Below are 14439 nucleotides of genomic sequence, written 5' to 3' on the forward strand. Positions count from 1 at the left end.
GTTCCTTTTCCGTTAGGTTTCCTGATTGGTTCTTAAAAGTCATTTTGAGAAAAGGCTTTTAAGGGAGCACAATAACCTGGCTGTATTTCCAAAACCATTGTTAATACTTTAAAAACTGCCAAGAGAGATTCACCAACAAGCGTATTGGACCTGATTTCGAAGGCATACAAATGTAATGTGAAAAAGGTTTTGACAAAATGAAAACTGCTTAATCCTCTTAAATGTTGAATTGGATAAAATGGTTAGTCTGGTCTTGGATCCGGCTGCTACTTTCATACTGGGATTTTATGCATTGCTGAATTTTATTAGTTATTGAAAGCACAGAGAACTTGTATCAGTTTATTTAATCAAGAAGACAGCATCAAATCCCAGCAAGATCTAATTTTAGGTACACTGCATTATGCTGGATATTACATTGGAAAGAAGGCTGGATTTCAAGAAATAAAATGGAATAACCCTTTCAATAAATTAAGATGCCAATTTAATAATGAAGTTGAACAATTAATTGTTCTTAAAAATGATAGTACCTGGTGGATAGTCTGAAAGTAACTTTGCGTTTATAAAGTCTGTTTTTCTTGTGCGTGTTTTAACTCAATTGACCAAGATTGGCTGATTTATATTAACTGCAAAATTGAAGCTATAAATGTTTGGTAGATAGAATTAATGAAGAATTTAGAGCACTAACATAAATCTGATAAGAGAAAAAGCAACGTTTCTTCCAAATTGTTTTCATGTGAGTATTGGATATGTTCAGAGATCAACCATTGTGCTGTTTTAAAATATGTAAAAGCAATAGGAATATGTTAGTAATCATTCAAACTTACTTTGCTTGGAAAGCATTGTTAGTGCCTCTGTGGTCCAAGTCATGACACAGGCAGCCTACCATTAGACCAAGAACTTCTGTATCTGTCAAAAGTTCCTGAAAATCTGCAGTCTGGCAAAAGAACAAATGTAAATCAGGCAAAGTTGACTAACCCCAAAGATTTTGTCAATGGGATTGTCAGAACAAGATATCAATATTTACAGCAAGTGCACTCATTTACAGAAAGTTATCCAATAAACATAATTACATAGTCTGTAATAACAATTTGACAGCTCCATATTTATATTTTATTAACATAACATTAAGGCTTTATTAATTTGTGTTACTCATTTCTGAGATACACTGCAGGTTGCAGCTCCAAAGAGTTCTAATATGAATGAATGTGAATGGAATAGCCTGCTCATACTTACTCCAAGACTTGAAGACATTCCTGTGAGGGAAGCCACTGGTTTTACATAGTCAGCCATTTTGGTTAAGGAAAAAATGATGAACTTTGCATTTAAACTTTGGTGTTAAAGGGAGAATTTTGCATCCTGATAGTGGAGGAATGGTGTATGAAAATTTGCTGCCTACTGTAATACAAAGCTTCAGTAACTTTATCCCAAGAACAAAATGGCAGATATTCCACTCCCTGTATAATATGTAATGAATTATCTAGTGGCCAACTCTAAAGAAAAATACTTATCTTCAGAATAAATTTGCATGTCTATCTTGTATTGGATTGTAAACAATCTTATTAAAATAATTTCTAAGTGGATATGTCAAAATCTATTTCATTTTGTTTTTCGTTTAAATGGATAAAATGTCTCTGTCAAAATAATAGAAGAATTTGAAAGCATACTAATATTTTCAGCAAAGATGTGGAGGTGCTGGTGTTGCACTGGGATTGACAAAGTTAAAAATTACACAACACCAGGTCACAGTCCGGCAGGTTTATTCGGAAGCAATAACTTTTGAAGTTGACAACCACCTGATGAAGAAACACCTGATGAAGAAGGCTAGTGCTTCCGAAAAAAACATTTTCAGCAAAATACTGCAGACATTAATTTCCAGATGAAGGGTTGTGAACTTCACTGGTTGGACCAACACTTATTGGCCATTCCTGGTTGCCATTAAGGTGGTGGTGAGCTGCCTTCTTGAATCGTTGCAATCCACCTGCTGCAGGTTGACCCACAATGCCTTTGGGGAGGATGTTCCAGGAATTTAAACCTATTGACATTGAAGGAATGGCAATATATTTCCAAGTCAGGATGGGGAGTGACTTGGAATGGAACTTGCAGCTGGTGGAGTTCCTATGTATCTGCTGCCCTTATTTTTCTAGATGGTGGTGATTGTGGCCTTGGAAGGTTCTATGTAAAGAGCTTTGGAAACTTGTTGTGGTGCATCGTGTTCATGGTGTACACTGCTGCTACTCTGTACTGGCATGCAGGAAGTGAATGTTTGTGGCTGTGATGCCAATCAAGTGGACTTTTTCCTGGATGGTGCCAAGCGTCTTGGGTATTGTTGGAGCAGCACCCATCCAGGTAAGTGAGAAATATTTGACCACATTCCAGGCTTGTGCCTTGAAGGTGGTGGACAGGCTTTGAGGATTCAGGACTTGAGTTGCTTGCTGTAGGCTTCCTAGCTTCTGATTTGCTGTTGTGGCCACAGTTTTTATATTGCTGGTCTAGTTCTGTTTCTGCTCAATGGCAACCCCCGGGATAATGATAACATGGGGATTTAATATGGTAATGCTATCAAACATCAAAGTGCAATAGTTAGATTCTCTTATATTGACAATGATCATTGTCTGGCGTGAAGATGTTGCTTCTTCAACAAAATTGTGTTGTCCTTTTTTTTTTCAAGGGGGTCATAAAAACAGAGGTCCTGATATGTCTGGAAATATCTATTTGAAAACAGTGGAAGGGGAGTTCAGGTTTTTTTTTCTAATTTTTGGTTTATTTTTAGCTGGGGACCTAGAGAAACAGCTACAGTGAAAAGAGGTTCCATGTTTCAACAGAAGTCTTGCCTGAACTTTCTCTCTGAAATCTCTCCGGCCTGTAAGAACCCATGTTTGAATTTACCTTTTGCCATGAGGTGTCTTTAAGGGATGTTGCAGGAATTGGAATAGCTTCATTAAGTTGCAATATTGCAAATAAGGTGTTATTTTAATTTTTTTAAGTTCATATTTCAATTGTAATGTTTAAACAAGTTCTGTTTGGGCAGCACAGTGGCTCAGTGGTTAGCACTGTTGCCTCACAGTGCCAGGGACCTGGGTTTGATTCCCACCTCGGGCAACTGAGTAGAGTTTGCACATTCTCCCCATGTCTGCCTGGGTTTCTTCCGGGTCAGGTGAATTGGCCATGCTAAAATTGCCCGTAGTGATAGGTGCATTAGTCGGGGGTAAGTGTAGGGTATAGGTCTGGGTGGGTTGCTCTTTGGAGGGTTAATGTGGACTTGTTGGGCTGAAGGGTCTCTTTCAATACTGTCGGGAATCTAATCTAAAGCTGAATGGTTTGACCGGCTGCATCACTCCTGGAATAACCACTTTATATCTGCCTAAAAGAAAATAAAAGGCTAAGGTCAAAGGCTACCTTTTTAAAACATTTTGAGTGGGTCTGGCCTGGTCCATAACATTGGCATTTGTGTGATGCTAATATCCTTACTACTCATCAGCCCAAACTTGGATATTGTCCAGGTTTTGTCACATGTGGACATTAAATGTCCCAATATCTGAGGTGTTGCGAGTGGTACTGAACATTGTGTAATCATCTGCAAAAATCCCTTTCCTTACCTTGTGGTGGAGGGAATGCCATTGATGAATCAGCTGAAAGACACTACCATGACGAACCCCTGGAGAGATGTCCTGGAGCTGAGATGACTGACATCCGACAACTATAACTATCCTGTGTTCCAGGTATGACTGTAAGCAGTGGAAAGTTTTCTCCCAATTCCCACTGATTCTAATTTTTCCAAGGCCTCCTAATGGCACATCAAATCGAATATGGCCATGATGTCAAGTACAGGTATTCTTACCTCCCAGCTGTAGTTCAGCTCTTTTGTCCATGTTGGAACCAAAACTGTAATGAGGACAGTAGCTGAGTGGTCTGTCTTTTAAGACATTGTTAATGAGAGATGACCTCTCAGGTACAAACGTAAAGTTTTGGAAAAGAAGATCCTTTTTTGTAATATCCATCAAATTAACCAAAAGCAATGCCATAAACAGGACCAGCAATTAAAGCTTCCCATTTGTAATTACAGGGTAGGCTTGAAGTGTAAAAATTTAATGTGAATATATTAAGTAAGATGGTCAACGTCCTAGTACAATGGCCCACAATTTAAGAACAAATTCTTCAAGCAGTTCACTGAATCTTGTCAGTTTTTCCACTCAGTTAGTATCCTGAGATACTCACAAGTTAATGGCAAGGATTGAAGTAAGGTAAAGGCTTTATTGAAAAAGAATAATGACATTAACCTGGCACTGCTAAGATATCATTCCACCCCACTGAGGAATGGTGTGCATCCACGTGAGCTTCATGTTGGGAAGAGGCTGAGACTCAACTTGTGCAAATCTCACAGAAATACAGTTGAATAGAGTGAGGGAGAGAGGAGAAAAGAATCTCATTCTAATCAAACATAAAATTAAAAATAGTCATCAGAAACTATCAGACCTCCGAAGTGGACAGCCATTTTGGATTTATGACCAAAACCATCAAGGTTAAGTTCTTGAGACAACGCCACGGCCTCTAATTCTATTTTATGCACACAGAAAATGGGACAGTGTGATGAAACAGGAGAGTACTAGTTTCCACAAGAAGGTGTCCTTCAACTGAATTGACTTGTTATTCAAGAGGGTGAAAGTGAGGACTGCAGATGCTGGAGATCAGAGTTGAGAGTGTGTTGCTGGAAAAGCACAGCAGGTCAGGCAGCATCCAAGGAGCAGGAAAATTGACGTTTCCGGCAAAAGCCCTTCATCAAGAATGTATACCTGGAAGAGGGCCTGAAGAGTGAACATAAATGATGGTTCTCATTCTGCCCAACAGAGTTTGGAAGGAGGTGTGGAGAACTCAAATTCTAATCTCCTCTGACAGAACTGAGAGACAGTTGGGTAGACTGATGAAACTACCACAGCAAGTACCTCTGTGAATTAGGGATAAAGTCAGAGACGTAGAAGAAGGAGATTTAAATAATAAAACATGGTGTAATGTATAGTCAGAGACTTGGTGGAGAGGTGGAGATGTAGCACACATGGTTAATGCAAACATATAGTCCCCATCTTAAGTAAGTTATGTACAATTGCAAAATAACTAGGAGGTGGTTCCTCTCCCAGCCCCATGGTGGAAGAGGTGAAATCTTTTCCTTTATATGGTTACTATTTACAGTTTCCATTCTAAACATGATAATATTTGCTGACAACAAATATTTCTGTATTCTGTAGTAACCCCTGTCCCAGACCCAAATAATGTAGACTAATAGATGGTGGCAGCAGGTGAACAGGTTGCAGAGTAGAAGAACAGTCAGCAATTGAACAGTATGTGGAGAGCAGCAACAGAACAGAGAAGTCATTGCCACTACCTGAGTGCTTCAAGTCATTTGCAGGCCAAAATCAGGGTGATCAGTGATTGAACTGGGCCTCCAGCTTTACAAAGCACTTTGGCACTGGCTACAAAGACTAATAAGGAACAGATGAATATACTCTTGCAAGTGTGGATCATATTCAATGGTTACTTCAATCTCAGGAACAGTACTGTTGTCCAGCAGGGGAAGTTTAATAAACACAACCAGGGACAAGAGAGAGTGTTGCTTAGTTTATTACTGATTTATGTCAGATGGCAGAAAATTGTGAATATATGAATTTAATGGCAGAATTAATCCATGGACCTAAGCATTGTCGGGATCGTAGATGAGATTTGAGAGTGTAATGCTGGAAAAGCACAGCAGGTCAGGCATGTGAATTGACGTTTCAGGCATAAGCCTTTCATCAGGAAAGATCTTAGATGAGATGTTGGATACTTTGCAGTTAAGGTATAACAGGAATTGTCAAAGACTGTTCAGTTGACGAGGCAAATACTGGTTACAAAATGGAACCATACAGCAATTGAATGTGACCTGGAGACCTCTTGGCAAAGTGACTCTGTGCAATTCACAGAAATAGCAGAATTATGGTAAGGTCCAGTTGTCACCACAACCCAGTGGTGAGCAACACGTGGTGAGGAAAGGCAACATCAGCATGAAGACTACCCCACTGAAATAGCGGAATGTCATATCGTGAAAAACGGTGGGGTCAAACTGAAGCAGAGTGTCTCAGCAAGAAGTTTATATTCAGAAAAAGAGGAATAGAAAATGCAAAAGTTAACACAATCCAAGATATTAAAGATTTTAATAATTAAATTGGCCCCATTCCTAGGCAAGAATAAAGGATCAAATGGAAAGTTTTGGAATGCAGAAATTATAGTTGACAAACATAAAAAATGTTTCAAACTGGATACTAGAGATATTGTTATAGTTCTTTCCAACGCTGAACTAGCCTGCAGCATAAGATCAGAACATAGAATATGGAGAAAAGGTAGGCTATTTGGCTTTAGCAACCATTCAATAAGATCTTAGTTGTGTCAATTTTCATATACATAACCCATATCCATCAACTCCCCTGTCTATCAAAATTCTAACACAACCTTGAGTAGACACAGTGTACACTACCTTCTGGTGAAGAGAATTCCATGTGGTCGTGACTGCCTCCAAAAAGAAAATCTCCTCCTTACTGGTGTCTTAAAAGGAAAACATCTTATTCTTAAACTCCACTCCATAGTTTTAGTCTACGCAACAGGTGAAAAACTTCCTTCTGTATCAACATTTCTCAGTTCCCTCAAGATCTTTGTGTTTCAATATCACCTCTTATCCTTCCAAACACCAATGGGTATTTGAGCTTTCTTCATAAGATAGCCCTTTCACCCCAGGAATGGATCAGATAGAGATCAGGATCTTCTTCAGACATTAAATGTAAAAGTGCATAGACCAGGAAGCATATAATCTAAAGGCATGGAATAGATGATGGTCATGCTTCATTATCAAGAGAGAAATGTCACAGATATTTATGTATAATCTAGAACCAACATTGTTCACCTCTAAGTAAAATAGCTTACAGGTTTGCAAGTGCTTTGGAAAGTGGAAGAATTGAGAAGCTGAAATAAGCTGGATGATTTTAATGTGGAAATTCTACAATTGTTCAAAGGAAGCACAAAACAATTCATCACATCAACTTGTTTCTTGAAGCAGAGCTTGTGTATTTGTTTTCACCAAGAAACATTCCTCACCCACTTTTCCAGAAGGTAAGGCAAGAGGTTTATTCAATGCTATGAGAGGTAGATATATCACCTGAAACAAAACTAAAAGTTGGTGTTTAGTTTTCTTTCCAGTAGCAAAATCAACTGCATGACTTCACAGCACAAGGGTTTGGATGAAGAGGCTGAAGGTATGGTAACTATATTTGCTGAGGACACAAAGATAGGTAAGGAAGAGAATTATGAAGAGGATATAAGGAGCTTCCAAAGATATAGATAGGTCAAGTCAGTGGGCAAAGATGTAGCAAATGGATTACAATATAGAGAAGTATGAAATAGTCAATTTTGGCAGAAAGAATAAAATACGCATATTAACTATATAGAGAGAGGCTGCAGAGCTCTGAGATTCAGAGAGATCTGAGTCTCCTCGTACATGAATCAAAGAAGGTTAGTATTCAGGTACAGCAAGGAATCAGGAAAACTAATAGAATGCTATGTTTTATTGCAAGAGAATTGAATACAAGAGCGGAGAGGTTACGTTTCAGTTATACAGAGCATTGGTGAGACCACATCTGGAGTACTGTGTACAAAACTGGTCACTGGACTTATGGAAGATAAAGCAGCAGTAGCAGTTCAGAAGAGGTTTACTAGACTAAAATCTGGAATGAGCAAATTGTCATATTGTCAATTTCAGGTAATTTCATGGAGACTCTCTCTATAAGCTTTTTATACTGCTCATCTCATTTTGTATGCACCATGCCTCTATAGGAAAAAGTGCAGACTGCAGACATGGAGTAATTGAGTCATACAGCACAGAAACAGACACTTTGGTCCAACTTGTCCAAGCTGACCAGGTTTCCCAAACTAAATTAGTCCCATTTGCCTACGTTTAGCCCATATCCCTCTAAACCTTTCCTATTCATACACTTGTCCAAATGTCTCTTAAATGTTGCATCTACTTGCATCGTCCTGCATCTATCCTTTCCACTGGTATTTCATTCCACTTATGCCTCTATAGCACTGCACCATGCTATATTGTGCTTGCCAGGTGTAGATGTGCTTGCTGCTGGAATTTCCTTCTGGTATTTCCACCACATTAATTAAAGCCTAGATGTGCACCAGGTCAATCCCTGCCAGCCACAACTCAGCCTTCACAGGATACACAGTGAGGGCATGCAGGTGGCATGGGTGACACCAAATTACAAATGGGAGCTCTCATGCAGAAATGTATTGACACTTCACATCATCATCGTCATCATCACTAGTCTGATTAACTGTCATTGTAATTGAAACTACAAGAATCAAAACTGTAGACTACTCTTCATTAGGCCATCTTTTTGAACCCTGTCTAAGGAAGTGCTCCTCTTTACCAGCATAGCATAACATCTCATCGTTGTTCAGACTGACCATGCTCCATAACTGCCGGAATACTTTGAAAGTACAGCCTGATGAGATCAGATCCCTGGATGATTTCTGGACAACTCCTTGACTGTCTTACACCTAATCTGTTGTGTGCTTGCTGTGGTCTGCAGTGGTCCAAGCCCTTCTCACCTTTAGTGCTGACTGACTGTGTCCAAGCCCCTGGACTGATATCTGATAATGCCCTTGACTTATTCTGCCTGTACGCTTGACTGAAGCCATTCGGTCTTGGCTGAGATCTACTCCATTTGACTTTAGGGCACAGCTATTTTGTTGAAGCATATTTAGTGTAATTGCCACGAGTTGCTTGCTAATGTGGCACTGACGTTACTATGCTAGGGGTAATAGGGAGAGTACCTCTCTGTTAAACATGGGCACAGGGCTAAGGACAGGTCATCTATGTAGTTTGATTCATGCCCCTGCCTCTTTCTTGGTCACAGAGTCACAGTCACTGCTGACAGAAGTGACAAGCTGCCTGGCTTTGTTTCTGCACTAAGAGGAGAGGCTAGACTGAAGGACAAGGAATCTGAAAGTTCTGAATAATTCACAAAAAAGTAAGGCAAGGAAGAGATGCCATGAGCATCCAATTAGAGTTATTGAGCACTAAGAACAAGCTATGACCCCTGAGATGTATCCTTCCATGCAATATAAGATGTCAGTGAGCTTCAAAGTACAGTATTGAACTGGTGAACTGCATTCCTAATTAGGCCAAAACATATCAAATGTGTTTTGATGTCACCGTTTGTGGGTGGGGTTTTGGAGGGAGTGTACAGATAGTCACTGCCTGTATCTGGAGACTACCGTGAGATCATCAGCATCCATAGTTTTTTGCTTTATCTTCCCCGACCCTAATATAAGGAACCTTGTTCCTATAATGGAATATATCATAAAGGAAACATAATGGAATTGAACAGGTTAGATGAATGCAACCAATTGGACCTTTCATTCTAGTTGAAAGAATTTGAGAAATCCATTACAGACAAAGAAGAAATACAATTAAACAAGTCAAAGCTGAAACAACAGCAAATAAACACAGCTACTGTGGAGCAAAAGCAAGTTTACGTTTCCAATGAAGCAGGATAGAGAAAGATCTTTGGATTTTCAAAAGGTGTTTGATAAGGTATCACTCTCTAGGCTACTTAATAAGCTAATAGCCCATGGTTTTGAGGTAGCATATTAGCATGGAACAAGAATTAGCTAATTGATAGAATAGGATAAAGGGGGCATTTTAAGGAATGGATAAGGTGTACCTAGTAGATTGTCACAAAGATCAGTGCTGAGGTTACAATTAGTTACTTTATAACCTATTTGTCACTGTTGTAAATTTAATTCCACTTACTGTAGTGTCACGGAGTCATACAGCACGAAAACGGACCCTTTGGTCCAATTCGTCCATGTCAACCCAGTTTCCCAAGTTAAACTAGTCCCAAACTGCATTTGGCCCATATCCCTCTAAACCCTTCCTATTCTTGTACCTGTCCAAATGCTGCATCTACCTGCATTGTACCTGCATATACCTCTTCCTTTGGCAATTCATTCCACTTATGTGTGAAAAAGGTGCCCACTTGGTCCCTTTCAGATCTTTCTCCTCTCACCTTTAAAATATCCCCTCTAGTTTTGAAATCCTCTATCCTATACAAAAATCTTAACTATGCCCCTCATGATTTTGGAAATCTGCATAAGGTTACCACTCAACTTCCTATGGGCCAGTGACAAACATTCCAACCTACTTAGCCTCACCTTTAATTCCTTTTTTCTTTATATAATATATTTTATTAAGAATAAATAGATTTTTAAATATTACAACAAATACAAAACAATGCAATTCAAAACAGTATAAAAAATGTACAAAACTAAACCCAAAAAATAAAAAAAATTCCCCAACCCACCCTCCTATACGAATGTATAAACATATATAGAGAAGTATAAAATTTAATAAAAAACCTAAACTAGCTATTTAACTAGCTAAATAAATAACAAGCTAAATAACAACAAACAAATAAATAGTAATAACTCAGCCCAGCCAAACAAAACACTCATACATTCACAGTTCCTCCTCCCTGGATATTGGACTCATGAAACACAATCATTACGGCTACATAAAAGCACTTGTTAATGTGGCAGATAAATCTGTGTCCAGGTATTTCAAAAAGGGTTGCCATGTCTTGTAAAAATTCTCAGTTTTGTGGTGTAACGTATTTGTGAGAAAATCCAGGGGAATACGCTCCATAACAATCTTCCGCCAACCCGACAGGTCTGGGGGTTTTCTGATATCCAACCTAGGAAGATATTCTTCCTTGCACAGAACATAAGAATATTGAAAAGTTTTGCCTTATGCGAGTCTGCAGGAAGTACAATGGGTAGGCCCATAAGGAGCGAAATAGGGTCCTTCTCCACCCCTACACCTAAAATCCTCCCCATTGCACCCACCACAGCGCTCCAATATGTTTGAAGCCTGTCACAAGACCAAAGACAATGGGTAAGAGTACCCGTACAGACCTTACACATGGGGCATGCTGAAGATACCCCTGGTTTAAATTTTGACAAACGGTCTGGGGCTAAGTGGACCCTGTGGAGAATATTTAACTGTAAAGCATGGGTCCTGTTGCAAATTGATATTTTCCTTGCATTCTCCCAAATATCCTCCCATGCCTCTGAAGAAACTTCAACACACAGCTCTCTTTCCCACATCTTGCAGAGTCGATCAGACTCATCTGAGGTGGCACCCCCCAACTGCCCGACTCAGGCGACAGACTGTGTGGAGTTTGCACGTTCTCCCCGTGTCTGCGTGGGTTTCCTCCGGGTGCTCCGGTTTCCTCCCACAGTCCAAAGATGTGCGGGTCAGGTGAATTGGCCATGCTAAATTGCCGGTAGTGTTAGGTAAGGGGTAAATATAGGGATATGGGTGGGTTGCGCTTCGGCGGGTCGGTGTGGACTTGTTGGGCCGAAGGGCCTGTTTCCACACTGTAAGTAATCTAATCTAAGTAATGACAGAGAGTGTACTCTTAGCACTTAGTGCCCCTCTTTCTATGTCAGATTTGTAGGGATCAGTCAAAAGTGTGGTCTTTTTTTGAATAAAATCCCGAACTTGAAGAAACGAAAGAGGTCTCTATTAGGTAACTCGTACTTCTGTACTAACTGATCGAAGGACATCATTACATCTCCCTCAAATAAATCACCCATGCAAGATATACCCCTAGCTGCCCAACGTTTAAATCCTGAATCTTTCATACCTGGTTGAAAACTTGGCATACCCACTAAAGATGTAAACATAGATGTTTTGCCAATATTACCTTCCCTCTGCCGAATTGCCCTCCATGCTTTAACAGTATTGATGACTATTGGGTTATAGCAATATTCCCTAACTGTCCTCACCTTGTCCAGAAACAGCAAACTGGTAAGGGGGCACCTTGCTTGGGAGACTTCGATATCTCACCATATTGAAAGAGGGTCCCCACAAACCCAATTACTTACGTAGGTCAAAAGCAAGCTTAATTGGTAATTTTTAATGTCTGGAAGGTCTACTCCCCCCAATCTGTGAGGCAACTGCAGTTTGGCTAATTTAATGAGGGGCCGTTTACGCTGCCAGATAAAGGGGCTGAAGCAACCATTCAGTCTCCTGAGTGTGTGTTTATTGAAAATCAGGGGGAGCATCCGTATAGGGGATAGCAAATGAGGGAGAATATTCAGTCCAACCATGAGACTGGAAGTGCTTCCATCTTTGGAGATCTTGTTTAATTTTTTTTCAAATAATTGAGTAAAATTGGCTTTGAACAGCCAATCCAGAACTGGAGTAATGAATATGCCCAAATACACAAAACCCCCCTGTGACCACTAAATGGGAATCTATAGTCACTCTCAAGAGCAAACTCTTTCATAAGACCACCCATAGGCATAACCTCTGATTTAGCGAAATTAATCTTATACCCTGAAAAAGCGCCAAACGCGTGAATGCATTGTATCAGGCAAGGCACTGAAACTGCTGGATTTGTCAAGAAAATTAGAACGTCATCTCCATACAGCGAGATCTTATGTAATTTTGACCCCACTTCTGGAGCTGATATATTGAGATCCCCACGAATGGCCTCTGCCAACGGTTCAATCACCAACGTAAAAAGTAATGGTGAAAGGGGACAGCCCTGCCAGCTGCCCCTAGAAATATTAAAATTGCTTGATCGTACCCCATTGGTAATGACTGCAGTGAGAGGTACACTGTAGAGAACTTTTACTCATCTTATGAAAACTTCGCCCAGACCAAACCGGTCTAGAGTATAGAAAAGGTACGGCCACTCAACTCGGTCAAATGCCTTCTCTGCATCTAAAGAAATCACCAATCCCTGTATTGACTGCTGTCGGCATGCTTGAATTACGTTAAGCTGCCTCCTAACATTATTGGAGGATCTGCAACCCTTTATGAAGCCCGTCTGATCCTCTTTATTAATAGAAGGTAACACAGTCTCCAGCCTTAACTCAAGAGCCTTAGAGAGGATCTTAAAGTCCACATTTAAGAGCGAGATGGGCCTGAATGAAGCACAGTCTTCCGGATCCTTCCCTTTTTTAAGGATAAGTGAAATATTGGCCTCTCTCAGAGATGGTGGGAGACAACCATGACTGTATGAATCATTAAACATATTCAGCATCGGGCCTGACAGTATACTTATAAATTCCTTGTAGAATTCACTGGGAAGTCCATCAGGACCGGGTGCCTTTCCACTCTGAAGCTGCCTCACAGCTTCCTGCACTTCTTGCTCTGATAATGGGACATTGAAAAAGGACTGTTGTTTGGGAGTCACACCCGGGAGCTTCAGATCTCTAAAAAAGGATTCCATTTTGGCCTGCCTGCCCCACCTCACAATTCTCAGACTGATATAACTTAGACTAGAATCTCTGGAACGCCACATTTATCTTTTTAGAATCATATGTTAGGTTCCTAGACCCTTCCCTAATCGCTTTAATGGTTTGTGGGGCATTTCTCTTTCTGGCAAGGTATGCTAAGTATTTGCCTAGCTTGTCACCATGCTTGTATAACCTTTGCTTTGCAAAAGCCAGCTCCTTCTTTGCCGTCTGCGTGAGCACAGAATTTAGTGCAGACCGCAGTGCCGTAATCCTCTGTCATTTGACCAACAAGGGTATGTCAAAGTAGGCCTTCTCGGCTGCCTTCAATCGTGCTTCAAGGAGATGTTGCTGCTCACCCTTCTGCCGCTTCCTACTTATGGAATATGAAATAACTAACCCTCTGGCATAAGCTTTGGCAGTTTCCCAGAGAACAGAAGAGCTATCAATCGAGCCTATGTTGATGTCTAAGGGAACGCCCGAAATTCACAAGAGAAACACTCCACATACTTGCTGTCCATGAGAATAAAGGGGTCCATTCGCCAGCACCTTGAATCCACTGTAACATCCTTAATCTTAACCATGAGGTATACTGGAGCATGATCAGAGATGGCAATATTACCAATCGTACAGGATGCCACTAGATCCAGGGTTACCGCAGGGGTCAGAAAAAAAATCAATCCTCGTGTGACATCTGTGCGGCTTGGAGAAAGACGTGAAATCCCTACCTGTAGGGTGGAGACACCTCCAGATGTTCACCAATCCTAATTTCCCACACAAACCCAATAACTGTTTAGTTTGTGCAAAGGGTATCGAGGGACCTTTAGGAAACCTGTCTACTGTGGGGTCCATGAGGCAGTTAAAATCTCCCCCTATAATGATGTGCCGAGACTTGAGACTTATCAGTTCAGAAAAAGCATCTACTAAGAATTTAAGAGGATGAGCTGGGGAACAATAAACATTTAAAATGCCATATTCTTCCCCATTTATCAAGGCTTTAAGAATTACAAACCTCCCATATGTGTCTTTAACACATTCCAACAATTTAAATGAGAGATTTTTCCTAACTAATATAGCCATTCCCCTACTTCTGGTATTAAATGA

General features: G+C 40.3%; 1 protein-coding gene across 1 annotated transcript in view; it reads right to left on the reverse strand.

Moving 5' to 3' along the window:
• pde11a (phosphodiesterase 11a) overlaps window positions 1–14439 on the reverse strand; it is a 394952-nt gene that overhangs the window by 74693 nt on the left and 305820 nt on the right. The window contains exon 13 of the mRNA XM_060828117.1: window positions 825–934. Within this exon, the coding sequence (XP_060684100.1) occupies window positions 825–934 (110 nt within the window). The remainder of the gene's footprint in view (window positions 1–824; window positions 935–14439) is intronic.

This window comes from Hemiscyllium ocellatum, chromosome 7 (genome assembly GCF_020745735.1).
Source record: "Hemiscyllium ocellatum isolate sHemOce1 chromosome 7, sHemOce1.pat.X.cur, whole genome shotgun sequence".
Classification (NCBI taxonomy): Eukaryota; Metazoa; Chordata; class Chondrichthyes; order Orectolobiformes; family Hemiscylliidae; genus Hemiscyllium; species Hemiscyllium ocellatum.